Raw genomic sequence first — 27669 nt, 5'->3', positions numbered from 1 at the left:
ATAGAGAGAGAGAGAGAGAGAGAGAGAGATATTAAAATTAACTTCACCTGTTTCTTTTACCTTTAAAATATATATACTGGAAAATTTTTAATTACATATGTGAGTCGTGTTACATTTCTGTTAAACAGTGCTTCTCTAGAACAAGGGTCAACAAACTACTTGTTTTTGTATGGCCTGTGAGCTTAAGGATCTTTTTTTACATCTTTAAGGAATTATGTGTGGCACACACATCTCTTTACAGAAAACGTATGTTGACTCCTGCTCCAAAATAGCCCACAGAATTGCTCATTTTGCTTTGAGACATCCAGTGACAAAGGGACGCAGTTTATTTCAGAAGAAGTCTTTATATTTGTAGACCTAGTTAGTTATTAAATGTTTCCCTCTATTGTGTCAAATGCTTCCCTGAAATCTTTACTCCTTGGTCAATGATGTCTTATGAAGTAAGACAGAATAAACCATCATTGTGACATCTAACTCTAGGTACTTAAAGGACTATCAATTTCTCTTTCCAAGCTAAATATTTTTATTTTCTAAGTTATATGTTATGTCTAATAGTTTCTGGATCAGCATTCTTCTTTTCTGCCTTCTTTGTGTATATGCCGTATTTTAGAACATCCTACTTAAATTGTTAACTGAGAATTGAAAAGCATGTTAGGGTTGTTCAGAGCAGTATGGAGTTTAGCACCTCTACAGCCTCCACAGATAGCTCTTGGTACACTCCAAAATAACAGCATTAAATATAGAAATATAGTACATTGCAGTATATTAGTGCTGGTGCCCTCATTTTATAGCTGAGGTTAGGTGTTGAAATGGACCAGTGAGAGCTATGCCAAGAAGAGAATCTGATCTCCTAATTCTGGTCCTCAGGCTTGCATCCTCAGAGAGCAGATTGCCTTCTTGGTGATTGGGATCAGGGAAGATAAATAATTATTAGACTGTTGGCTCCTGTTGTGTCTTGCTCTCAGCTAAAGTCTGAAGGTTGATGACCTGTTTGGGGAGAGCCTAAAGAAATTTGATGTTATTCCAATGTTAGGAATATCTACATTGTTCACGTCAAACTATTTGGTGCCTTCTTAATAATGCCCCCTCTTGCTGATAATAATTTTTCTTAGGTCACTTCACATTGGCCATTAGGTAAAGTTTGTTTGGCTGTATTAGGCTCATGTGTAACTAGAAAGGAAAACATGAACCATCCACTATTGAGCCCTTTAGCCTTTCTCTCAGATAGTATATATGTAATGAAATAGAATCATCTGTTCATCCGGCAAGTTTACCTTGGTGCAGATTTGAAGTAGGGTTTGTAAAAGCATGACTGTTTTCAATGGATTGTTGAGAGTTTAATATTCACATAGATAGACCATAGTTGGTGGCAAAAAAAGAAAAAAAAAGCCACAAAGGGAAAGAATGGCCAGGTGACCAGATACATGGACTGTCTCATTGCATGTTTTTGAGGTAGCGGAGTGGGAAGCCATGCAGACTTCAGCTCTTTCAGCACAAGGGCCATTAAGACATTTAATGACCCATTTAGGATATACAGAGCCTTATGGATCAGTTTGTCTGTGGACCACGAGTAAGGAAATGCTTGTTACCCTTCAGAGCACCACTGAGACCATGGAAGGCGAAGGAAGGCATAAAAGTCACGTTGTTTGTTTTCATGATTTGGTCCTGGACCTCACAGGTATTCTTATCTCCTATGGGGGAGATAAGAAATTAATCAGATTAGCCGGGTGCGGTGGCTCAAGCCTGTAATCCCAGCACTTTGGGAGGCTGAGGCGGGCGGATCACAAGGTCAGGAGGTCGAGACCATCCTGGCTAACACGGTGAAACCCCGTCTCTACTAAAATACAAAAAAAAAAAAAAAAAAAAAGCCGGGCGCGGGGCGGGCGCCTGTGGGTCCCAGCTACTCGGGAGGCTGAGGCAGGAGAATGGCGTGGGCCTGGAAGGCGGAGCTTGCAGTGAGCTGAGTTCCGGCCACTGCACTCCAGCCTGGGTGACAGAGTGAGACTCCACCTCAAAAAAAAAAAAAAAAAAAAGAAATTAATCAGATAGTCACAAAAGTAAACATGATTACAAACTGATAAATTATCTGAAGGAAAAATAGAGTGCAGTAGAGACTCTAAAAAGGGGGCATCAGTTTAGATTGGGAGTATGGAGAGAGCTTGTTTGAGAAAATGGCATTTAAGCAGACTTGAAAATTGAGGAGTTAGCTAGAACATGTAGGGAAGCAAATTCCAAACAGAGGACTATCATACAGGGAGAACTAAGTATGAAAAAAGGCTTTTGGGCCTTTGGAGAAATGAAGGAAGTGTGGCTGTAATTTGTTTTTTGTTTGTTTGTTTGGAGACAGGGCCACACTCTGTCACCCAGGCTAGAGTGCAGTAGTACAATCATGGCTCACTGCAGCCTTGACTTCCTGAGCTCAAGCAATTCTCCTGCCTTAGCCTCCTGAGTAGCTGCACTCACTACCATGCCTGGCTTATTTTTTATTTTTATTTTTTGTGGAGACAGGGTCTTGCTCTGTTGCCTGGGCTGTTCTCAAACTCCTGGGCTCAAGTGATCCTCTCAGTTCAGCCTCCCAATTGTTGGGATTACAGGCATGAGCTACCATGCCCAACAGGGATGTTGTGAGGTAGAAGAAAAATGGAAGAAAGAGCCTTGAAGGATTTTTTTTTTTCTCTCCTGAATTGATCTAGTCTCCCAGAGAGAGTAGATATGAAGGCCCTCTTGTCAGTTACATGATCCCAGTATTTTCTATTGTTATTCTAATTCTAGACCTTAGTATTATAATGAAGTAGTAGAACCAGAACAAAGCAATATGGTTCTCTTTGAACATGTTATTTTAATAAACAATAAGAATAATCCCAGCAGAACAGCAGAACCATCCCAGCAGAACCAACCATCATCAGTTTTCTATCTCCTTCCAGTCTTTTTGTTGTGTAGGTCATGGGGGTTTGTTATATAGATTATTTGGTCACCCAGATATTAAGCCTAGTGCCCATTAGTTATTTTTCCTGATCCTCTCCCTCCTCCCACCCTCCACCCTCTGATAGGTGCCAGTGTCTGTTGTTCCCCTCTATGTGTCCATGTGTTCTCATCATTTAACTCCCATGTATAAGTGAGAACATGTGGTATTTGGTTTTCTGTTCACTCCTTTGCTAAGGATAATAGCCTCCAGCTCCATCAGTGTTCCTGCAAAGGACATGATCTTGTTCTTTTTAAGGATTGCATACTATTCCATGGTATATATGTACCATGTTTTCTTTATCCAGTCTACCATTGATAGGCATTTAGGTTGATTCCATGTCTTTGCTATTGTGAATGGTGCTGCAGTGAACATACATGTGCATGTATCTTTATAATAGAACTATTTATGTTCCTTTGAGTTTATACCCAGTAATGGGTTTGCTAGATTGAATGGTAGTTGTTTTTAGGGCTTTGAGGAATTGCCACACTGTTTTCCACAATGGCTGAACTAATTTACACTCCCACCAGCAGTGTATAAGCGTTCCTTTTTCTCTACAACCTCGCCAGCACCTGTTATTTTTTGACTTTTTAATAATAGCCATTCTGACTAGTGAGATGGTATCTTATTGTGGTTTTGATTTGTATTTCTCTAATGATCAGTGATATTGAGCTTTTTTTCTTATGTTTGTTGGCTGTATGTGTGTCTTCTTATTAAAAGTGTCTGTTCATGTCCTTTGCCCACTTTTTAATGGAGCTATTTTTTTTTCTTATAAATTTGTTTAAGTTCCTTACAGATGCTGGATATTAGACCTTTGTCAAATGCATAGTTTGCAAAATTTTTCTCTCATTCTGCAGGTTGTCTGTTCACTCTTTTGATAGTTTCTTTTGCTATGTAGAAGCTCTTTAGTTTAGTTAGTTCCCAATTTTCATATTTTTAAAGAGGCCACCTTTCAAGGAGTTTGTACCATAACTGACTTGCTTTTTGGTCATCTAGACTGAGCTTATCCAATCTGTTGCCCACAGGCCACATGCAGCTCAGGAAAAATTTGTATACTTTCTTAAAGCATTATGATTTTTTTGTGTGTGATTTTTTTTTTTTTTAAGCGCATCACCTATCATTAGTGTTACTATATTGTATGTGTGGCCCAAGACAATTCTTCAAGTGTGGCCCGGGGGAGCCAAAAGATTGGATGCTTCTGAAGGGCTTTTAGAAATGATGCTTCTGTTGATATATTTTTGTACATGGCCTTCTCTTTCAGATTATTTTCTGTAGGATAAATTTTGTGAAGGTTACTTAACCACAGTTAAAATAAATGAAAATATTAATGACTCCAGATTTGCTATTATTTGGCTTCCCAAAGCAATCTTCTTTATGCAGTTTTTGCCAGTTTGGACATCTGTATCAAATGTCGTGCTTAGTTTCAAGTCAGATAAATGTTATGTTGTGGTTGCAAACTTACCTTTTTGCTTCTGTGTTTGGCGTATAGTGCACTCTTGAAGAAGCCACGGGCCGCATTGGTATGAGTCTTGTACTTGAAGTGTTTTAAATCTTTTTTTCTTAGGTCTCATCTGTTGAATTTTGGGTGTTTTCTAACATTATCTCCTATCATTCTCTCCCTTAACCACTATGGCCACACTGACTACTTTGCTCTTCTTTGAACAAGACAACTGAGGCCTCTGGGGGCCTTAGTACTTCCTTTTATCTGAAACTCTCTTTCCCCACATTTCTTTGTTTGTTTTGAGACAGTCTCGCTTTGCTGCCCAGGCTGGAGTGCAATGGCACAGTCTTGGCCCACTGCAACCTCCACCTTCTAGGCTCAAGCTATTCTCATGCCTCAGCCTCCCAAGTAGCTGGGATTATAGGTGTGTGCTACCACATCTGGCTAATTTTTAGTATTTTTTAGTGGAGATGGGTCTCACCGTATTGCCCAGGCTGGTCTCAAACTCTTGACCTCAGGTGATTCACCTGCCTCGGCCTCCCAAAGTGCTAGATTTACAGGCGTGAGCCACCACACCCGGCCTTCCCCCACATTTCTAAATGGAGCACTTAGACACTGCCCAAATGTCTAGCCCCTGTATCCTCTTTTTCTGTATTCCTCTTACATTTTCTTTCTGTCTGCCTATTTATTTAGTTAGTAGAGATGGGGTCCAGGCTGGGCTTGAACTCCTGGCTTCAAGCAATCCTCCTGCCTTGGCCTCCCAAAATGCTAGGACTACAGATGTGAGTCACCATGCCTGGCCAATTAATTTTTAACCTTAATTTTATTTTTCTTTAAAATGCTGATTATGACCTGAAAAGATTAGTTGTGTTTTCTGACTTTTACCAGACTGCAAGGTAAGTTTTATGAGCACAGAGAATTTTTTATGTTTTGTTCACTGCTCTGTACCAAGTAGTTTGCGTACTTGACTCAATGACCTTCAGGTATCTATTAGATGAATGAATTGTATCCTGGCAAGCGATGAGTTCATTACTTGATCAGAAAGTAGAACCCAGCACATTTTAGCGCTGGAAAGTTCCTCAAAGATTGTCTCATTCTAGTGCAACCTTTATTTTAAACTGAGAGTGAAAGAGGTGAAACATCTTTTCATAAGAACACACAGCTTTTATTAGACATACTTGAACCTGACAGACCAATAGTTTATACTATTTTACCCGGTGGATAATAAAGTTATTTTTATTTGTTTTGCCGCTGTTTATGATTTGTGGAAAAGGAGGACAGGTTTAAGCTATATAATCTGATAGATAATGCTGTTATTTACAAGGCTGGATTTTATATTAAAATTAGCATCTTAAGCTATATGACCCAAGATACATTTTTTTTTTTTTTTTTTGAGACGGAGTCTCGCTCTGTCGCCCGGACTGGAGTGCAGTGGCCGGTTCTCAGCTCACTGCAAGCTCCGCCTCCCGGGTTTATGCCATTCTCCTGCCTCAGCCTCCGAGTAGCTGGGACTACAGGCGCCCGCCACCTCGCCCGGCTAGTTTTTTGTATTTTTTAGTAGAGATGGGGTTTCACCGTGTTAGCCAGGATGGTCTCGATCTCCTGACCTCGTGATCCGCCCGTCTCGGCCTCCCAAAGTGCTGGGATTACAGGCTTGAGCCACCGCGCCCGGCCCAAGATACATTTTAACATTGAAAACGAAAGTGGTCCTTGGCTTTTTCCTGAGCCTTCATGTTCTGTTTGTCATACTCACATAGCTGGAGTATTTCCAAAGAGGTGGTTTACACTGGGGCTATAGGTCTGAGCTGCCCTTTAGCCATAACTTAACCATGGAATTCTGCCTCCTGGATAATACCACACTATTTCTGGACATGGTTGAACAGCTTGGTAGATGAGTTATTTGACTATAAGGATAAGTTCTTTTGTGCTACCTCAAATCAGAGGTGTGGTTATGAGTGACAAGGGGAGTCCAAGAACAGGAGCTATAATATAACCAGGTATCATGGAGGCTGTACTAGGGTGTGGCAAGCTGCAGGGATTTGAACAGTGGAAGTTACTAATTATCCATTGTAATCTCCCACCATCGTCATGACTCGGTTTGTATAGTTTTCATATTTCTAGTTAAATTCCAGAGAGAGGGAATTTGATTGACCCAGTTCATCTTTTAACACCTAGCTGTGACATAGGTCATCCTAATGATAGGGCCCTAGAATCCTTGACTACTTAGTAAAAGAAGTTATAGAGCCAGGTGTAGTGGCTTATGACTGTAATCCAAGTACTTTTGGAGGCCGAGGCAGGTAGATCACTTGAGCCCAGGAGTTCAAGACCAGTCTGGGAAACATGGTAAAATGCCATCTCTACAAAAAATACAAAAATTAGCTGGGCATGATGACATATGCCTGTAGTCCCAGCTACTTGGGAGCTGAGGTGGGAGGATCACCTGAGCCTGGGGAGGTAAAGAGGCTGCAGTAAGCCAAGATTGTGCCACACTACACTCCAGCCTGGGCAACTGAGTGAGACCCTGTCTTAAAAAAAAAACAAAAAAAAAGAATTGTTTCCTTTAGCATGCAGCTGTGTATGTGGCCACTAGGGGATAAGATGGACACGACAAGCTTGATGATAGATAGCATAACCTCCCTCATTGCCCACTGGGAGAATATCCCATCTCCAAAGTTGCTGTCACTGGAGCTACCAAAAAATGTTTGTCCACCCTGAGCCTTCTACCCCTTGTTCTGCACTAAGAGCTGATCCTGATACTGCAATAGCCTCACCTCTCATAGTGGGACAGGAATATGGGCCCAGGGAAAGGAGCTGGCTTCTGCTGTGCAATGAGCACAGCTATGCTACCACTGTTGAGGCCTCTTGGGCAAAAGCAATGATGGCAGCCAGCTACAGATATTGTACAGGAGTTTGGCCATCTGGCTCTGAAACTGTTTTCAGAAGCCAATGATGCTGGCAGTGGAATGGAGGAGGCTGTCATTCTCAGCTTACTCGGGCAGCTTACAATGTTAGCTTCAGCAGTCTAGGGGCACAGGGTCCAGGTGAACAGAAGTAATAATAGGCACACAGCTTTATACAAGAGTGACCAAACCCTTGTGCACTAATGATTCCCACTCACTTTTAGAAAAATTTGTATTCCTGAATGGCTATTTCTACTGGTGATTCTGTACGTCCTCTGCACTGCTAGGCTAGCTTGCCCTCTTGGTCCTCTTGACCTCTTGATCCTCTTGACCAAGGTCATGTAGTTGTGGAAGTTTATCCAATACCAGCATGGTTTGTGAACCTGGCACAAGCCAGGCCACATACTATTTGGATTGAACACAAGCCAGGTAGCTAAGGAGATACTGCTTGAGGAACAAGGAAGAGGAATGTACTTTGAGTGGGCAGAAACAGGCCATTGTGGAGCTGCAGTGGGCTGCAGTGTAGCATTTATTTCTTTTTCCTTCAACTTGTCTAAATCTGGCTTTGGAAAGGAAAGTTTTCAAACTTCACATTTTTTCCCTTGTAGCATAACTTGAATGGAAATAAGTCAGTGTTGTTTTAGGCCAGATTCCAAGTTTTTTCACCTTCTGAGTTACGTAAACTGATCAAGTTGGGAAGCCAAGGGTTTTAGCCTGTATTTAACCTTTTGCAGTTTGTCATCTTTTGAGTAACATTCTGTCTTCCTTTAAAAAAAAAAAAAAATCAGGTCCTGGCTTATAGTGCTCACACTGTTTGGTGATTTATGAATCTTATATTTTAATATTTTACTTGATTGTGGTTTTCATACCCAGGAAGGATTTTTTTGTAAAAACATGGAAACTGCATTGTGTGATAGCAAGGGTGGGCTTTGTGTTTTGTTTTGTTCTGTTTTGACAGATGGAGTTCATCTATCTTTGCTTTTAAAAGCTTAGCACACTCTCAGTTTACACTTTTATAAACACTTGTCTCTTCCGCATTGTATTGAAGATGAACTATAAAGTTAGTCTTTGCTTTCAAAGCATTTATAGTTTGAGGGACTGTACAGAAAGAAGTCATTAGGAATATATAGGCCACAGGACAAAGCTTCAGCAGCCACATAAATAACATAAACATCTTGTTCAAGGTCACATAAGTACACACTGTGCTATGAGCAGGCAGAGGTGATGGGATGGGGGAAATGCTTTTTTAGTTCAGAGAAGTCATAACTCCTCCTGATGAGAACTTTTTTTGAGGAAAAAATAGACTTTAGGAACTGAAATGGAAGGTGGAAATTTGGCAGACTGAGGCAGAGAGGATGTTTTAGAAGAGGGTATGGCTTGGGTTGAGACTTGCTGACAGTAGTTAGATAGGGCTAAGGCTGTGAGCAGGTGAGACCAAGAGAGGATATGTTAATTGAAGAGTTAGGAATGGGAAGCCAGCTGGGAGGGTCTGGTGAAATTTTTTGAAAACTGAGACCAAAGACCTGGGTTGTCTTTCAAAAGAGAATGGCCCCACTTTAATCTTGAGAAGAGTGGCACAGAAAAAACTCATTTGAAGCAGCATTAAGAACTGATCAGAGGAATGTTAAAGTCCAGGGAGGAGAAGAAATGAGACTATCAAAGCTCAGGCAGTATATGCACAAGGCCAGACTAAAGCTTCATCGGTCTATAGGAGAGCATCACCTGGATTGAAACAGAGTTCCCTAGTTGTTTGCTGACTGAGGGATCGTAACAGGCAGTGGGGCATAAGCTAGGTTTGTGGACTCAGACATGGGCACCAGCATTTACTAGCTATATGACATTGAGCAAGTAATTTAACCTTTAAGCCTCAGTTTACTTATCTGAGTTAATACTACTCATTGGGTTGTTAAGAGGATTATGTGAGGCAGTGCGTGTAAGCACCACAACAATACTTAGGCTTATTAGGTGTTAAATAATCTTAACATTCTTGCCTGTGGTTTAAATGTAATGCTCAATAATAAAATTACCCAACTAGTTTGACCAGTTCTCTCCGACACCCCAGTCTGGTCTCAATTTCCTTGGTCAGGTGCTTGTTTGAACTGACTGTGACTAGAACTGACAGACTGGCAGACTTCACAAGGACCTCTTTATATAGGGAATGTGTGATTATGTAAACAGCAGATTTTAAGTCCAAATGCCCCAGGTCACTGCCCCGGACTGCAAGACTTTACTAAGAACGCAGGAAGTAGGCTGGGCGCGGTGGCTCAAGCCTGTAATCCCAGCACTTTGGGAGGCCGAGACGGGTGGATCACGAGGTCAGGAGATCGAGACCATCCTGGCTAACACGGTGAAACCCCGTCTCTACTAAAAAATAAAAAAAAAAAAAAAAAAAAACTAGCTGGGTGAGGTGGCGGGCGCCTGTAGTCCCAGCTACTCGGGAGGCTGAGGCAGGAGAATGGCGTGAACCCGGGAGGCGGAGCTTGCAGTGAGCTGAGATCCGGCCACTGCACTCCAGCCTGGGCGACAGAGCGAAACTCCGTCTCAAAAAAAAAAAAAAAAAAAAAAACAGGAAGTAGAGTACCAATTTTGAACTCTGAGGTGGTTCTACTCTGCCAGCTTATCTTCTTGTCCATTCCCAACTATTCCCATCCCTGCCACCAAAGCAACAAACCCACAAAGAAAGTTACTAGTGTCACAGAAAACACAAAACAGGCTAGAATCAAGTCTCAGCCCCACACAGTAAATATTGTTAAAGAAATATGTTTAGTTCTGAATCTTAAGGGGAATGTTTAGGAATTCGTGCACTTAGGCAGTATCTATCTGCAGAGCTACCTCTACATCTTAACTTGGGTTAGTTGTTTGCCTTGGAATGTCTTCTCCGTGTTTTCAGTGTTTTCACCTGTCATACCATTAAGGTCTGGCCCCTGTGCCACCACCTATAGAAAGCCTTTCCTGATTTCTCTATTCATGTCTTCTCTGAAAGTGATCTTCTTTCTGTGAAGTCCAACTTTTAAAAATATGTTTACAAAAATACTTCTTAGGATCCTTAATGCATTGTTCCTAAGCTAGAGTTCTCTGTGTATTTATGCTATACGATCTTCTGGTGCTAGTATATAAACTCCTTAAGAACAAGAATTTGCTCCTGATAGTATTCCCCTGCAGTGCGTAGATTACATAAGTGTTGAGTAAATCTTGGAGATCAGGTATCCTCATTCAAGAGGAAAATGAATAAGAGATCCAGTTCAGAGACCTACAGTGAATGCTCTCTGCTGCAGGCAGGGATTGATGAGCTGCTTCAACTCTTCCCACCCACCACTCTCAATCCTATAATGAACTCTGCTCACTGTTCTCCAAGTGAGCTGACCCTTTCGCCTTTCCATACCTCGGCGTGTGCTCCTTCCTGAACTTGGAATGCCCTTACTTTCTGGAAAAGGAATCAGTTGCCAGCTCACAAATCTGCTCCCTTTTTTCCTCCCCAGTGTCCTGTAGGACATACCTCCAACATAACACTTTTAATGTTGCTTATTAGTTATTTACAGTCTGACTTTTTCTGGGTGAGGGTTCTTCTTCAGCTTGTTCATCTTTGCGACCTCAGTACTTAGCATCATACCTGGCACCTCCTAAATGTTTTTGGTGCCCTTGAATTGAATCCAAAAAAAGTCTCCTGAGGCAAACCAGGTAAGTCCTCTGACCTGAAAGCCAAGGTCAGAGAGAATGTTCAGGACAGACTGCCTGTGCCAAAAAAAGTCTGAACTCAGGCAGCTCTGGCTAGAGCAGTGCCCTTTAGGTTTCTCTGGGAAGGTCACTGGTAATAGGAAGCCTGATTTTGTGAGAGGAGAGAGTTGCCTCTCTGTCCAGGTCATGGACCTTTCCTTCTAGGGTTGGTCTCAATCTGAAACCAGCCATTCCTTGGTCTGCCATTTTATAAATGCTGCAGTGGTTCTAGGCACAGCAACACAAGCTGAATTTTTTTTTTCCATTTGTAGTTGGTACTTGAAACAAATACATTACTAATAGTATTAGTTGATTTTAAGAACTGTTGATTCTTTAAAACAAAAAAACAAAACTATACACCTCTTTTTAGAACGGGAGACCTTGTACTTTTTTTCCCACAAATTTTTATTTTGAAAACGTCAAACCTACAAAAAAAAGCTCTAAGAATATTACAGTGAACACCTATGTAGCTTTCTTCTAGATTCACCAATTGTTAGCATTTTGCCACAATTGTGAGTGCATGTTCGCTCGTGTGCTCTCTCTCTCTCTGTCTCTCTGTCTCTCTCTCTTTCTATATATATATAATTGTGAGGCAGTGCATGTAAGCACCAATACAATACTTAGGCTTATTAGGTGTTAAATAATCTTAGCATTCTTGCCTGTGATTTAGATGTAATGCTCAATAATAATAAAATTACCCAACTAGTTTGACCAATTCTCTCCCACACCCCAGTCTCGTCTCAGTTTCCTTGGTTAGGTGCTTGTTTGAACTGAGCCATTCCCAATAGCCATTTAAGAGTAGGTTGTAGGCCAGGCGTGGTGACTCACGCCTATAATCCCAGCACTTTGGGAGGCTGAGGTGGGTGGATCACGAGGTCAAGAGATCAAGAATATCCTGGCCAACATGGTGAAACCTCGTCTCTACTAAAAATACAAAAAATTAGCTGGGTATGGTGACACGCACCTGTAGTCCCAGCTACTGGGGAGGCTGAGGCAGGAGAATCGCTTGAACCCTGGAGGTGGAAGTTGCAGTGAGCCGAGATTGTGCCACTGCACTCCAGCCTGGGTGACAGCGCGCGAGACTCCATCTAAAAAAAAAAAAAAAAAAAAAGAATAAGTTGTAGGCCGGGCACAGTGGCTCACGCCTGTAATCCCAGCACTTTGGGAGGCCGAGGCAGGTGGATCACCTGAGGTCAGGAGTTTGAGACCAGTCTGGCCAACATGGTGAAACCCCGTCCCTACTAAAAATACAGAAATTAGCTGGATGTGGTGGCACTTGCCTGTAATCCCAGGTACTCGGGAGGCTGAGGCAGAAGAATCATTTGTACCCAGGAGGCGGAGGTTGCAGTGAGCCGAGATCGCGCCACTGCACTCCAACCTGGGCAACAGAGTAAGACTCCGTCTCAAAAAAACACAAACTGTAGACCTCTCACTCCTAAATATTTCAGCACATATCTCCTGAGAACAAGAAATATCCAGATTGTTTCAGTAATGTCCTTTACAGCAATTTGTTGTCGTTGTTGTTGTTTTGAGATAGTCTCGCTCTGTCACCCAGGCTGGAGTGCAGTGGCGCAATCTTGGCTCACTGCAACCTCTGTCTCCTGGGTTCACGCCATTCTCCTGCCTCAGCCTCCCGAGTAGCTGGGATTACAGGTGCCCACCACCACGCTCGGCTAATTTTTTGTATTTTTGGTAGAGACGGGGTTTCACTGTGTTAGCCAGGATGGTCTCGATCTCCTGACCTAGTGATCCGCCCGCCTCGGCCTCCCAAAGTGCTGGGATTACAGGCTTGAGCCACTGTGCCCGGCCTAGCAATTTGTTTTTTTTTTTAAATCCAAGATCCACTTGAAGTCAAGAGATAGAACAACTTGCGTTTATTATTTTTTTTTTAATGAGTATTTTAATTTAGTTTCAGAAAAAAATGGTACATGACTTGGATGAGAAAGCATAAAATTAAGAGGGTTTTCTGGATATGCAAGAAAAAGAAATAACTTTAGTATGTTCAGTGATAATTTTCTGGATCTTCCTCTTGTGTCAAAAGCTATATATATATATTTCCTCCTCAAAGCAGCTGCTCCAAGAACTAACTAGCCCTCTTTATCTCCCTCTAGCTGGGATAGACTAATTCCCCTCCACCCTCATCTGTCTTCTTTCAGTAACACTTGCATAGGTGTTAATGGCCTGGGCTCTCACCAATGAACAGAATTGTCCTTTAAGCCAGCAGCCCACAGGCAGTGGGACCCAAAGCCTCATCCCCAGTCCCCAGGGCAGAAGCCACAGAGCTGGTATTGTTTCCACTGTTTCAGGAAGAAGGAGCCAAAAGCTGACTCTCAGCACAAATCGAAGTCCAATATGGAAAGAGAATAACTGCTTCTAGTCCCAGGAGTAGGCAAGCTGTGGGCAAAAAAGTTTTTGCAGCCACCCCATCTTTAGAAACAAGGAGAAAACTAGACCCTTTTCCACTATTGTGGTCTACAGGGTACTCTACTGCTCCAAGGGGATCTGAAAGCGCAAAGGATCTAAACAAGTAAGGAGAACTTTTCCCAGGCTGGAGATAAGAGTGACAAACAGAAAGATGGGTGAATGTAATAATGCTTAGGAAGATGATGCTGGGAACCTCCATTCTTCATATGGGTGCCAGCCCTACAGAGGACAATACAGTAAGAACCAGGACAACCACTCCAGACTGGTGTAGCTGGGGAATCTTCAGGACTTTTCCTAGGTCCCACATCAAGTTTCAGACCCCATTCCAGGTATGATACATGAGAGGGAAGACGAGTGCAAACTTAGCTGTGTGGATCAGTGCTGGCCCCAGACACAGGGACTTCATGAGCTCCAAATAAAACTCAAAGTTCCCAGGGAGTAACAGGGCCGACATGCCAAAAAGAGAGGCTCCTGCACTCAAAGTAATACCAGTGCTACGGTGGCAGATGGCCATCGCCATGGGAAGAGACCAACTATAGATAGTGACGTGGGGAGACACAGGACAGTTTAAACCTGTGTTCTTATTCCAGAACTGCTCCATCTCTTCTTTGGCCGTGGTTCCCAAAGGAATAGCATTTCTGATACAGAACTGAAGGCTAAAGTGAGCTCGGAGGCAATGTCAACCAACATATCTCAGCAAGAGTGCAGCGATCTTGGGTTCCACATTTAGTTGTTATATCTCTTTAATCTCCTTTAATTTAGACAGTTCCCTAGGCTTTTTGTCTTTTATATCATTGGAAGAGTCCATGCCCATTGTTTTATAGAATCTCCTTTAATATAGTTTTTATGGGCTTTGGAGCAATAATTTAAGTACATAGGCCTTAAATTATAGGACTAAAGCACAGGGTGACCACTTACTGCTATTAAAACAATGTCAGACCAGGCACAGTGGCTCACACCTGTAATCCCAGCAGTTTGGGAGGCCAGGGCAGTTGGATCATCTTAGGTCAGGAGTTCGACACCAGCCTGACCAACATGGTGAAACCCCATCTCTACTAAAAATGCAAAAATTAGCCGGGCATGGTGGTGCATGCCTATAATCCCAGCTACTTGGGAGGCTGAGGCAGGAGAGTCACCTGAATCCAGGAGGCAGAGGTTGCAGTGAGCCAAGATCGCGCCATTGCACTCCAGCCTGGGCAACAAGAGCAAAACTCCGTCTCAAAACAAAAAAACTGTCAAATGGTCACTGTCACAAGGATATTTTAAAGGCAAGTTCTTTATTAGGGATATTGAAAAGTTTATCTTGCCATTTTTAGATAAGATGGCATAAATTAATGGACTCTGGAAACTGATCTGGTTTAATTCCAGATTTCATTCCTAGGTTTTAATCTGAGAATTCCCTTAACCTCTCCGAGCTTCATTTTCCTCATCTGTAAAATGGTAATAATAACAACTGTATTTACCTCATAGAGTTACTGTGAGGATAAAATGAGCTAACATGTAAAATGTTTCTTAGCAAAGTGCCTAGAACATTGTGAGCATTTAGTACCTGATAGTTGTGGTAGTAGAGCTGTTGATAATTTGTACTAAGGATCAAGTATTAAAAAATTATAACATGAAAAATTAGGTATTTAAGAGATCAGGAAGCTTTGTTTTGAAAGGTAGCCAAGAATGTTTTAGAGGTTGTTATACTTAATGTGTTCTCAGGTATTAAAAGAAAAAAATCGGCCAGGCGTGGTGGCTCATGCCTGTAATCCCAGCACTTTGGGAGGCCGAGGCAGGTGGATCATGAGGTCAGGAGTTCAACACCAGCCTGGCCAAGATGGTGAAACCCCGTCTCTACTAAAATACAAAATTAGCCAGGTATGGTGGTAGGCACCTGTAATCCCAGCTACTCGGGAGGCTGAGGCAGAGAATTGCTTGAACCTGGGAGGCGGAGGTTGCAGTGAGCTGAGATTGCGCCACTGCACTCCAGCCTGGGTGACAGAGTGAGACCCTGTCTCAAAAAAAACAAAAGAAAAAAATATTTTAATTAAATTTACACTTCACACACCTGGCCAATGAAATGGAATTATCCTAATTAAGTTCCTCCCCAAACCTTAGTGTTCCTTTTTCTCCCAGAAAATTGCATTTGTCAATTTAGGATTGTTGAAAAAACATCCCTCAGTGTTCTACCCTTCTTCCCCAACCTGTTTGGCATCAGTGGGAAAGCAAGGAATTTTCAGCCATCCATTCTACCTGTAACCCAGGGTTGTGTTGGTGACAGTGACTAGGAACTGCTCCTGTTCCCTCCAGAGCCATCTGCTTTCATAGACTGGCTTGGAGCTAAGGGCCTCTCAGAGCTCACCACATCACTGAAGCCCCCACATACTCCTCAGGTTACCATTTCTGAAACTGGAAGAGTTTTATAATCATATTATCCGTTACTGGGTCAGAGGGCAAGAGAGAACAGAGGAAGTTGATAATTTTTTGGCCAAGTTTTTTTTTTTTTTAATACCTTTCAAACTAATAGAGAAGCTCTATTTATAGGCATAATTGGCTTTTACTTTAAAAATGTATTAAAATCAGAAAATAATACTACATCTGACATTCTTGTGGGGGAAATAGCTAATCATATATGAAAGCAGATATTCAGTCACCCACTGTTTGTTTGCAGTAATATTCAGCCTGTCATTCAAGTAACTTTAGGGCTTTTCTTCAGTATCTAGATTACTTCTCTTTATTCACCAAATGCTTGCAAATGCAAAATAGAAAGTGCATATTATTAATTTGAATTCTAATGTTTATAATGAGACCATATGCAAAAACTTTAATTTTATCTATTACAGAAATAATTGAAAATGCAGTAAAAGAAAAATCAATGCTCACATGACTCCCTAGTGCATGAAATACCTTTTTATACATTATCTCACAACCTACATCTCTGTAAGGTAATTGGGACAAATATTTGGTTTCTTCATTTGACAGAGAAGAGAGCCAAGATTCAGAAATGTTAATATTCAAGTTCATGGTTCCACCACTTACTGGGTGATCTTGAACAAGTCCCTTAATCACTCTGTGTAATTTCCTTAAATATGATGCAGAATTCAAAATAGGGCCTACTGCATAGGGTGTGTGTGAAGATGAAATGAGTTAATGTACACAAGGCACTTAGAACAGTGTCTGGTATACAGTAAATCTCAGCAAATGTTAGCTATTAGCTGTTATTATCACACAGCTAGTAAATGTTAGGACTTGTACCCAAATCTAGACCTTCTGTCTCCTAGTCCAGAACGCTTTTCATAGTACCATGTGCAATTCACCTTTTAGTAAATCATTGAATGAATTTCTGCCTCACATTGATCTTATTATTCTTGAAGGGATATTTTTTCTACTTTGTTTACTTTGACTTTAAATTTCTCGAGATCAAAAGGGAAATGTGTTTGAAAGATTCTTCCTGATTTTTTTTTTTTTTTTTTTTTTTTTTTTTATGTTTTTGAGACGGAGTCTTGCTCTGCCGCCCAGGCTGGAGTGCAGTGGCCGGCTCTCAGCTCACTGCAAGCTCCGCCTCCCGGGTTTACGCCATTCTCCTGTCTCAGCCTCCCGAGTAGCTGGGACTACAGGCGCCCGCCTTGTCGCCCGGCTAGTTTTTTGTATTTTTTAGTAGAGACGGGGTTTCACTGTATTAGCCAGGATGGTCTCGATCTCCTGACCTCATGATCCGCCCGTCTCGGCCTCCCAAAGTGCTGGGATTACAGGCTTGAGCCACCGCGCCTGGCCGATTCTTCCTGATTTTTAAAAATCCTCTGATTTCTGTTGTCATCTGGGTTTGCTTGAACTTGAAGTATCAAAAGGTGTTTTAGCAGGTGAAGATATCATAAAGTTGTTTTCAAGAGTGATTTTGGGTGTTTCTGGTGAATTTTGTTTTGGTTGGAAGGCCTAAAGTGGGAAGTAGGGTTGAAAGAAATTGTTGGACTACAGCCCAGATTTTGGGGGTTGGGGGGAGTTCAGCCATATCTCTTATTTCCAGTGCTGAGAGAATATTGCCATTGCATAGAATGGCAGCTTGGTGACCTCAGAGTAAAGATAATTGTTTTGACACAGGATTATTTATAGTAAAAGAGCCTTCCTGAAGAAGTTGGTAAACTGTTATGGACCATTTCCTGGGAAAGGAAAAATTGTTTGTAGATATTTCTTTTGATAATAGTATTTGTAGCAGGCTTTTACTTGTGACTCCCAGTTGTTTTTACTCTATCTACTGCCAATGTAGATGTTTTATGACTGTGAGATGGGCCTAAGTGAAAATCTGCATGCTTTTGTGGGAGCTACTCAGCTGCTGTAGGGAGACAATCACCCTTTCTTTGGATGACCAAGGTCAATGCAAACCTGGATTTGATGTGGAAGATTGCAGAGGGTGGGCAGTGATGTGCAGGAAAGATGGAGTCAGCCTGGAGGCCTTTTTGAGGCAAGGAATAAGAGAAAGCCCCAACTCACTGGGCATGCCCTATCACCAGGCCTTTTTGATGTGTGCATAATACAGTATATACATAGATGGGTACTCTGACTGCAGGATATTCAATATGCTTACAATCTTTGTAGATATCTGTACCAGTATTTAACCTGGTAAGACACGAGGTTTGAAAGAACCTGCTGAGACCTCCTCTTCGTGATATTTGGACTATTTAACCCTCTTATCTCTAATATTATCTTTAGCAAGTAGAATTAATGTTCCCATATTAAGTGAAAATACTGAATTTTTAAGATTCCCTGGCACCTGATGATAGTTAAATACTGTTTGCAAAAGAGGATATGAAGAAGTGATGTATTTATTGTCTTTTCTAGTTTTGCAGTCAGGTTTTATTTTTCCTGACTAGCCACCAACAGAATCTTCTGACCTATGCAGCATGAGACTAAAGCCCAGAAAACAGCTCTGGGTCCTAAAACCTTGACAGTCTCTCTCTTGCAACTACATGGCTGCCCATTCAGTTTGGTGCCTTCTCCTGTGTGTTAGTTTCTGCCTGCTATGCTGGGGAGTGGCTGGTCTATTTTTCTGCTGTATTTGCTTGGATGCTCTGTATAGTAGATGGGCAGTTGGAGAAAAGGCTAAAAATGAATAGCCGTTATCCATTGCCACTGTCATTACATGTTGCCCAGGACTCCAGAGAGTTTTGCTTCTTAGCCAGTTGATTATGAATTAAACACCTCTGATGTGTGAGAATCTTCTGTATGCGGGGATTCTTATCCTTCTCTGCCATTTACATTCTTCTGATATGTAGTGTACCAGAGGAGAACACTATTGATGATGGTTTCCTTTGAGGTTAGTAGCAGAAGGAATGACAGCTGAGAGATTTAGCAGAGCTAGCAGGGTTGTAGAGAAGTTGAAAGCTTAGACTGGTTCATGATGGGCCTTTGCTCAGTTGTCATTTATGAATGCCAGTGTGGCCACAAGTGCCACAGGTGGGCCCTTGAATATCTGTTGCTCTTTTTAAAGTCTTTGCTGATTCTCCCAAGTTGGGCCTTTGCTCCTTAGGATTTTAGTGACACATTTTTCCCCACTTATCTCCCTCAGCTTTGTAGTGAGTAGTTAATTGTCTAAATGTTTGTTTCATCTACTTCATAAGTTTCTTTACAAGAGGAACCTGGGGCCAGGCGTGGTGGCTCACACCTGTAATCCCAGCACTTTGGGAGGCCGAGGCGGGTGGATCACTTGAGGTCAGGAGTGTGAGACCAGCCTGGACAACGTGGTGAAACCCTGTCTCTACTAAAAATACAAAAATTAGACGGATATGGTGGCGGGCACCTGTAATCCCAGCTACGTGGGTGGCTGAGACCTGAGAATCGCTTGAACCCGGGAGGCAGAAGTTGCAGTGAGCCAAGATCATACCACAGAGATTGCGCCACTGCACTGAGATTGAGTGACAGAGCAAGACTCCATCTCAAAAAAAAAAAAAAAAAAAAAAAAAAAAGAGGAACCCGGTCTTGCTCATTTTAGTATTCTCATAAAACATGGATGTGTCCCACTTGCATCAGTTACTTGGTAAATCTTATGGAATTAAACAACAAAACTGGCTGTGTCTATGGAAATCCTGCAGCTAGTATCCATTTTTCTAGACCTACTGTACTCTGCCAAGAGGGCATCCCTTAGAGAAGCAGAGCACCATCATCAGAAATAGCATGCAAAAGCACACCAGCTTATTGTTGGCCTTTTTAAAAACTTTTCGTGAAGCTTTTTGTGTGTGTGTTTGTAACAAAGCTTTTTTAAAAAAAATGAGGGCAGGTGGACTCACCATTGGCCTTAGCCACAACTAACAAGTAGCCAGGAAACAGGCACCTCCTACTTTCCAATTTCTACCAAGCTCTAGGTAGAAAAGCTCTAGCTTTTTTTAAAAAAAAAGCTTTGTTGAAATATCATTCGCATACCATACAATTCACCAATGTGACATGTGCATGTCAGTGGTTTTCAGCATGTTTACAGAGTTGTGCAATCATCACCACAATCAATTTTAGAAAATGTATCATCCCAAAAAGAAACTCAGTGCCTATTCCCTCCAGCCTCCCCGTCCTAGGCAGCCATTAATCTATTTTTTGTCTTGATAGATTTGCTGGTTCTGGACATATTTTGTCTGGCTTCTTTCACTTAGCATAATATTTCAAGGCATGTGGCCAGCCTACAGCTTGATAGAAATTGGAAAGCAGGTGGTGCTTGTTTTCTGGCTACTTGTTAGTTGTGGCTAAGGCTAATGGTGAGTCCACATGCCCTCATTAAGGACAACCAGATGTATTTAGTGGAAATTCCGTAGATGTGTTCTAAACTTGCTCCTGTGAGTAATTATAAAAATTAAGGTAATATCAATGAGCACCTAACTTAGTTCCTGGACAGAGTCCCTTTGTCCCACTTGAACTTTTTCGATTTAGTAAAATTTGCCAAAATGAAACAACAGATAGTTTGTAATTGGTACTTTGAGTTTAATGTACTGATTCTCCCTTTTGTTTTTGCTCTCCCCAAGGCTATGCCTTTCTGCTGTTCCAGGAGGAAAGCTCAGTACAAGCTTTGATAGATGCCTGCCTGGAAGAAGATGGGAAACTGTACCTGTGTGTGTCAAGCCCCACCATCAAGGATAAGCCAGTAAGTAATACATGGCCAGCTGTTGCTTTTCCAGAGCACATATGCGATTGGAGTAGCTGACCTCCTCCTTCTGATAATGGAAATGCTGGTAACTAGGATCCTCTTACCCAGCTTGGCCTTGCTATGCAGTAGAGTTGGACTTTCGTTGGTGATGGGAAACTAATAATAAATTACTCAGTATTTCATTTTATACCTTTGGGACTGTGTGTAAACAGATATGTCCTTGTCTTTCACTTACAGCTATTTTAAGCTAATTCCTATTCAGAAATTCTGAATTGAGGTAAATAATGCTCTTAGCGGTTTTGGCAGCTGGTTTCCATCATTATTTCAGATCAAGGACAGGAGTTATTTATTTTTGAAAAAGGTCATAATTGTTGATGTTTGTGTGCCTCTGAATGCAAGGCATTGTGCTGGGTGGTACCCACAGCTAGTTAAATAGAGCCTTCTGGGTCAGGAGCTTACACTCTAAAATGGATAGTTTCAACAGAGCAGGAGAGGGGAAGGGCAGATAACGTGGAGCTAAAACCATAATACAGAGTTTGTGGTTAACAGTTTGTGGCTTCTGAGCCAGACTATGAGTAAGTCACTGGATAAGGGAGGAAGATTGTGTCCTTTCTCTGGCAGAAGAGATATCAGTGAAGAAGGGGCAAGATCATGTTCAGAGCAGAATAAAAGAACTTTGTTTATTTGACAGAAGTAGGGATCTCTGGGAAGTTGGCAGGGGTGGGGTGAGGTGAGTTTGTGTGTCAAGGCTTGGTGCTAGGTGTGGCAAATAGAGTAAAAATATGACACAGAGTGTGCAAGAGACCAGAGCTGTATATACCAGAGGGCCTGCAGCGGCCTCTATGACTAGCACCAGAAGTGTGGTGCCTACTTAGCAGCTAGGTTTATTTTCAGAAATGTGCATAGGGAAATAGTTGGATTGAATATAGAAGTTTGAGTGTTGACTCTTACATTTAAATATCTGCTTGGCTTTGAATAAATCATCTAATCCTTGCTGAACTGTGGTTTCCTCACCTGGAAAATGGGAAGAAGAATCATTCTTCCCTGGGTTGTTGAGAGGCTCAGATAAGAGGAAAATGAATGTGAAAGCATTTGGTAGAGGCCAGATACTTGTACAAATTTAACTGGCTAATATTATCATTCCTACGTAGGATTCAGTAGAGCAAGATTAGAACTCACTTACATGGCAATATCTGTTGAGAAGGATGATGACATCTTGAACAGGGTTTACGACTGTTTGCTAAAAAATGATATTGGGACTTGGCCATGTATAAAGGGGAGAGTGCCGCACTTAAAGCAGAAGAGAGAACTACTACAGAATAGGGATATTGAGAATATTCATTGGAGAGTAAGCAAATGATGTGGAAAAAGAGGCAAGGATTTTAGCCAGTATAAAAGTGTGACTGTAATTTTCAAATCTGGGGGGCTGTTGCCAAATTTTGGAGTGGTATGAGTTTAGAAAGTCTGTACCCAAAGAAGAAACAAGCCCTTCTCCACACACATAAAAAAATCTGTACCCGGCCAGGTGCGGTGGCTCATGCCTGTAATCCCAGCACTTTGGGAGGCTGAGGTGGGCGGATCACGAGGTCAGGAGATCGAGACCATCCTGGCTAACACGGTGAAACCCCGTCTCTACTAAAAATACAAAAAAAATAGCTGGGGGTGGTGGCACGTGCCTGTAGTCCCAGCTACTTGGGAGGCTGAGGCAGTAGAATCGCTTGAACCCGGGAGGCGGAGGTTGCAGCGAGCCGAGATCGCGTCATTGCACTCCAACCTGGGCAACAGAGCAAGACTCCGTCTCAAAAAAAAAATCTGTACCCAGTTTGGTAGGGTCAGATATCTGAGAGGTAAATTCTCAACCTCCAGAGAGCCTCTGCTACTGGCATGTCAGTTGGAGAGAAGCTGGAGTGAGCTAGGAAGGTTTAAGGTCACACACTATAGGAGAGGATTAGAAATATATTTTTCTACATAAAAAGGCAGAGGGATAGTAGTACATATTGAGGTAGTTATGTCCATATAGGTTAAGAAGCTAGAGATGAACACACAGATTTTATATACCTTGGAAGAATCATGTCACTGGCTCTGTAGGGAAGGAGAATAATATGCCTTGTGGGACAAGCCTTCAGCTGGACAGGATGTCTCTTGAGCAGGGAGTGAGCAGCAATAGGGGTCAGATGGAGGTGTTGTGGTGACAATGCCATTACTCTTGAAAACACTTGAAACACATGTATTACCCTTGGATTGAAGGGCTTTTGAAAATAATTAGTAGAATTATCTGTTTTGGAAATGTTTATGGGGAAACTAACTTTCACTGTTTGTGTTTTGGCAAATTCTGCCTTATTACAGTTTTCATTTTCTGAGCTCAAGCGCAGCAGTTTTATTGTAGCTTGGTGAATTCTGAATGGTGACTGCCAATCACACATTTCTTTGACCCAGGCATACTCAGAATTTCCAGCATAAACAGTTTGAGTAAAACTTAGGATAGGAAACTTAAAAGTCCCCAAACACCTGCAATTTTAATGAACTGGATCCTACTTTGGGTTCCACTCTTTTGGCTCTATTTTTGAAACCTTCTCTTTCTTGGTTTTAGCTCCACATCTGCCACCCTCCCACCCCCCCACCCCCACCTCATTTATTCATACATCCCTACCTAGGTTCTGGTACATTCCACCTCATTGTGCATGCTCCCATGAGGGGAAAAAAAGCAAGAACTATGTTGAACCTTTGGAAGTAAATGAGGACCTTGGCAGTAGCTCAAGGCAAAGTCACACTTTGGAGCTCATTCACCGAACTTTTTTTGAGCCATGGCGCTTCCTTGCTCCCAGCTTTTGGCTTGGCTAGCCTTTATTTTCTACCTTTCAGGATCCCAGTGCCCTCATTCTGTTGTTTCGTTCTTTCTGACCCTCCCTGGATTTCTTCTTGGAAATACACCATGTTCCAAAATGACCTTGCAGATTTTCTACCCTTTGTCTTTCTTTCTCATCGTTTCCCCTCAAACTCCTATTCCCTTTGGAACAGATTAATCAGATTGTTTTTCTAATGCAGAACCTGGTAGTGAGGTCTCCTTTCACCTATCTTGTCCAGGATCATGCTTGTTTTTTTAACTCAAATGAATTCCAAATTTGTGGATTTCAGATTGTGTTAGGGAGATATTTTTGGTCAATGACTACCTTTTGTTAAATGACTCAACTCAGACTATTCTGTGCGTAGTTCTGGTCCTGAAAGATTGCAGAAGGAACTGTATTTATGGCCTGATTAATTGACTTCCTCAGTTCCAAAGAATGGGAAGACAAATTGGCAAGAGCAAGAAGAGATATTGAGGAGCTTCTAGATCTATGATTTTTTTTCCTTCTCCAGTAAGAGGAGTTTCATAGCTCAGGTATCCCAGGCATATGAGAAGACAGCTGTGTCCATGTGCAGCTGTGTCCAAGGATTCCAGTGAAGCAGGCAGACATTGTTCACAGTGGTCTCTCTCATCAGAGTGACTCTACTTTTTGAATATATTAATAGATGGAACCTAAAGGTTCAAGACAGCAAGCTAATAGAGCAAGGGACCTAGAAGTTCTATCAGAGATAGGGACTGAAAAAGAGTAATCTTGAAAAGAAGGTGGGAAAGGAGCTATTTAAGATTCTAGAACATGTTGGCCGGAGATGTGGGATAGCAAACACCTTGAAAGGAGTATCAGAGGAGTTTCCTGCTTCCTGTTCCTTATGATTTATTTATAGCGCGATCACAGTTTCTCTATATCCTGAAATACGACAGAATGATTTTGCTATAAATTTAATAACCATATTACCAAACTAAAGTATGCTTATGTGGGGATCCGTTCTTTACGTTATTGCTCAGGTAATGTGGTCATCCACTTAAAATTTGAAAAACAGGCCGGGCGCGGTGGCTCAAGCCTGTAATCCCAGCACTTTGGGAGGCCGAGACGGGCGGATCACGAGGTCAGAAGATCCAGACCATCCTGACTAACACGGTGAAACCCCGTCTCTACTAAAAAATACAAAAAACTAGCCGGGCGAGGTGGCAGGCACCTGTAGTCCCAGCTACTCGGGAGGCTGAGGCAGGAGAATGGCGTAAACCCAGGAGGCGGAGCTTGCAGTGAGCTGAGATTGCGCCACTGCACTCCAGCCTGGGCGACAGAGCGAGACTCCGTCTCAAAAAAAAAAAAAAACTTGAAAACAAAATTGAAAGGAATAAGGATAAGGATAAGAATAAGAATAAGGAATCTGGAAATAAAGGCCAATTTAATTCTTCAGTTTTTAATTCTGTCCCATCTGTCTATCATTCTGGTGTTTACTCCCCCTGTTTATATATCAGTGGGATTTGTAGCACTTTTCAGTCATTCCTCTTTAGTTACAAAAGCAGTCCAGATCCTTTCCCCAGCTATTTAAGACCTTCCCAGTCTGGCTTCAATTTTTTTCCAACTTTGCCTTTTTCTGCTTTCCTTCTGAACCCCATATTTTAACCAAACAGAAATATCTATGCTCTCATCTCGATTTCTTTCTCTCTTTCTCTCTTTCTCCCTTTCTTTCTTTCTCTTTCTCTCTTTCTCTTTCTCCCTTTCTTTCTTTCTCTCTTTCTCTTTCTTTCTTTCTTTCTTTCTTTCTTTCTTTCTTTCTTTCTTTCTTTCTTTCTTTCTTTCTCTCTCTCTCTCTCTCTCTCTCTCTCTCTCTTTCTTTCCTTTCTCTCTCTCTCTCTCTCTCTTTTTCTTTTTCTTTTTGAGACAGAGTCTTGCTATGTTGCCTAGGCTGGAGTGCAGTGGTGCAGTCTCAGCACACTGCAGCCTCCACCTTCTGGGTTCAAGTGATTCACCTGCCTCAGGTAGCTGGGATTACAGGCATGTGTCACCACACCTGGCTAATTTTTGTACTTTTAGTAGAGACAGGGTTTCACCATGTTGGCCAGGCTGGTCTTGAACTCCTCATCTCAGGTGATCTACCCACCTTGGACTCCCAAACTGCTAGGATTACAGGCATGTGCCACTGTGCCCGGCCTCCCATCTCAATTTCTAAATCCTACCCTTATTTCAAGACTTCTCACAAATGCCATCTCTTTCATGAATCCTTCCCTGATCACCACATCATGTATCGTGAATGTTACCTATTATTGTAGCTATCTCCAGCCCCATCTAGAGCCATCTTTTTAAAATGGTGTGCCTTCCTTCAAACTGTCTTTGAGTACCTGCTGTGGTCAAGGCACAGTACTGGTTACTATGAATCAGAACGTACTATAAGTTGATATAAAATCTTGTGTCCGTAAGTATAGGCTGGGTGCAGTGGCTCATGCCTGTAATCCCAGCACTTTGGGAGGCTGAGGTGGGTGGATCACTTGAGGTCAGGAGTTCGAGACCAGCCTGGCCAACATGGTGAAACCCTGTCTCTGTTAAAAATACAAAACTTAGCCAGGCATGGTGGTGGGTGCCTCTAGTTCCAGCTACTCGGGAGGCTGAGGCACAAGAATCGCTTGAACCCAGGAGGCGGAGGTTGCAGTGAGCCGACATTGCGCCATCGCACTCCAGCCTGGGCGGCAGAGTGAGACTCTATCTCAAAAATTAATTAATTAATTAATTAATTCAATTAAATTAAAAATACACAAATTAGTCAGGCATGGTGGCAGATGCCTGTAATCCCAGCTGCTGGTGGGCTGTGGCAGGAGGATCGCTTGAACCCGGGAGGCAGAGGTTGCAGTGAGCTGAGATTGGGCTACTGCACTCCAGCCTGGGAGACAAAGCAGGACTCAGTCTCAAAAAAAAAAAAAAAACCCCACAAAACAAGTATATAAATACACAGTGTCTATAGAACCTAGCACATAAAAGGTTCTCAAACATTTACCAAAGTAGCAAAGATAAAACAAAAGAATAAGATACAGATTATGTACTTTGGAGAGTTCATCTATACCTAGAATGATGAAAGAAAACTTCCTGGATGAAGTGTCATTTGAATTAGGCTTGAAAGATGAGGAGAATGTGGAGTTGGCCAAGAGAAGGGTGGAAGTATAGGGAATAGAAATTTCAGAGAAAGGTAAAAACATGAACACAGAAATGGGAAATGGTGTGACATGAATGGAGAATATTTAGGTTGGTTAGATGGAGCACAAATACATGAACGGGAATAGAAAGAAATTAAATTGAGCAAAATAGATAGAGACTAAGTTATAGGGCACCTTGATTGATTGCCTCAATCCTTCATTTGTGATGTATTTACTAAAGGTATTTCATTCTTTGCTTGGTACTTCTTAACACATAACTACAATTTTATCTTGGTCCATTCGAATCTGGTTTTGTATGTCCATCTTAGAATTCACGGCTAAGCCATATCAGCATGTGTGTCATATCCCACCTTGGAAATCTTTAGCATTTCTTATCTTGATTTATTTATTTGTTTCTTGAATTCTTGGTCTAAATTATGGTTTGGGGCTGGGCACGGTGGCTCTTGCCTATAATCTCAGCATTCTGGGAGGCTGAGGCAGGAGGATTGCTTGAGGTCAGGAGTTCAAGGCTGCAGTGAGCTGTGATCACACCAGTGCACTCCAGCATAGGCAACAGCGAGACCCTGTCTCTAAAAAAAGAAAAGAAAAGAAAGAAATCATGGTTGGGACACCTTCCATCATGGGAATTTCTTCAAAGAAGGCATTTCTTTTCCAAAGTGAGAGAAGTATCTCCTATTCATTATACATTTGATTTTTTTACCCTGGGTCTCTGAATCTGCAAATTGGTCCAGAGTTTCTTAGTGCTCGAATCTTTGGAAGCTGTATTTTTTTCCAGGGAGGTCTAAAAAATGTTGCATTTCCAGCTGGGTGTGGTGGCTGGCTCACGTCTGTAATCCCAGCACTTTGGGAGGCCGAGGCGGGCGGATTATGGGGTCAGGAGATCGAGACCATCCTGGCTAACACGGTGAAACGCCATCTCTGCAAAAAAAAAAAAAAAAAAAAAAAAAAAAAAAATTAGCTAGGCATGGTGGCAGGTGCCTGTAGTCCCAGCTAGTCAGAAGGCTGAGGCAGGAGAATGGTATGAACCTTGTAGGTGGGGCTTGCAGTGAGCCAAGATCATGCCACTGCAACTCCAGCCTGGGTGACAGAGCAAGACTCTGTCTCAAAAAAAAAAAAAAAAAAAAC

The 27669-nt window shown here is 42.0% G+C and overlaps 1 protein-coding gene and 1 pseudogene across 3 annotated transcripts in view; one reads left to right on the top strand and one right to left on the bottom strand.

The window, feature by feature from the left end:
• CPEB3 (cytoplasmic polyadenylation element binding protein 3) overlaps positions 1 to 27669 on the top strand; it is a 208777-nt gene that overhangs the window by 127791 nt on the left and 53317 nt on the right. For all 3 annotated transcript variants that reach the window (XM_017894706.1, XM_017894705.1, XM_017894704.1), the window contains one exon: positions 20428 to 20546. In XM_017894706.1, coding sequence (XP_017750195.1) covers positions 20428 to 20546 — 119 coding nt within the window. The remainder of the gene's footprint in view (positions 1 to 20427; positions 20547 to 27669) is intronic.
• LOC108543879 (succinate dehydrogenase cytochrome b560 subunit, mitochondrial pseudogene) lies at positions 13644 to 15742 on the bottom strand (annotated as a pseudogene).

Source organism: Rhinopithecus bieti, unplaced genomic scaffold (assembly GCF_001698545.2).
Source record: "Rhinopithecus bieti isolate Rb0 unplaced genomic scaffold, ASM169854v2 scaffold_25740, whole genome shotgun sequence".
In the NCBI taxonomy this organism is placed as follows: Eukaryota; Metazoa; Chordata; class Mammalia; order Primates; family Cercopithecidae; genus Rhinopithecus; species Rhinopithecus bieti.
This window is presented reverse-complemented; position numbering and strand designations above follow the sequence as displayed.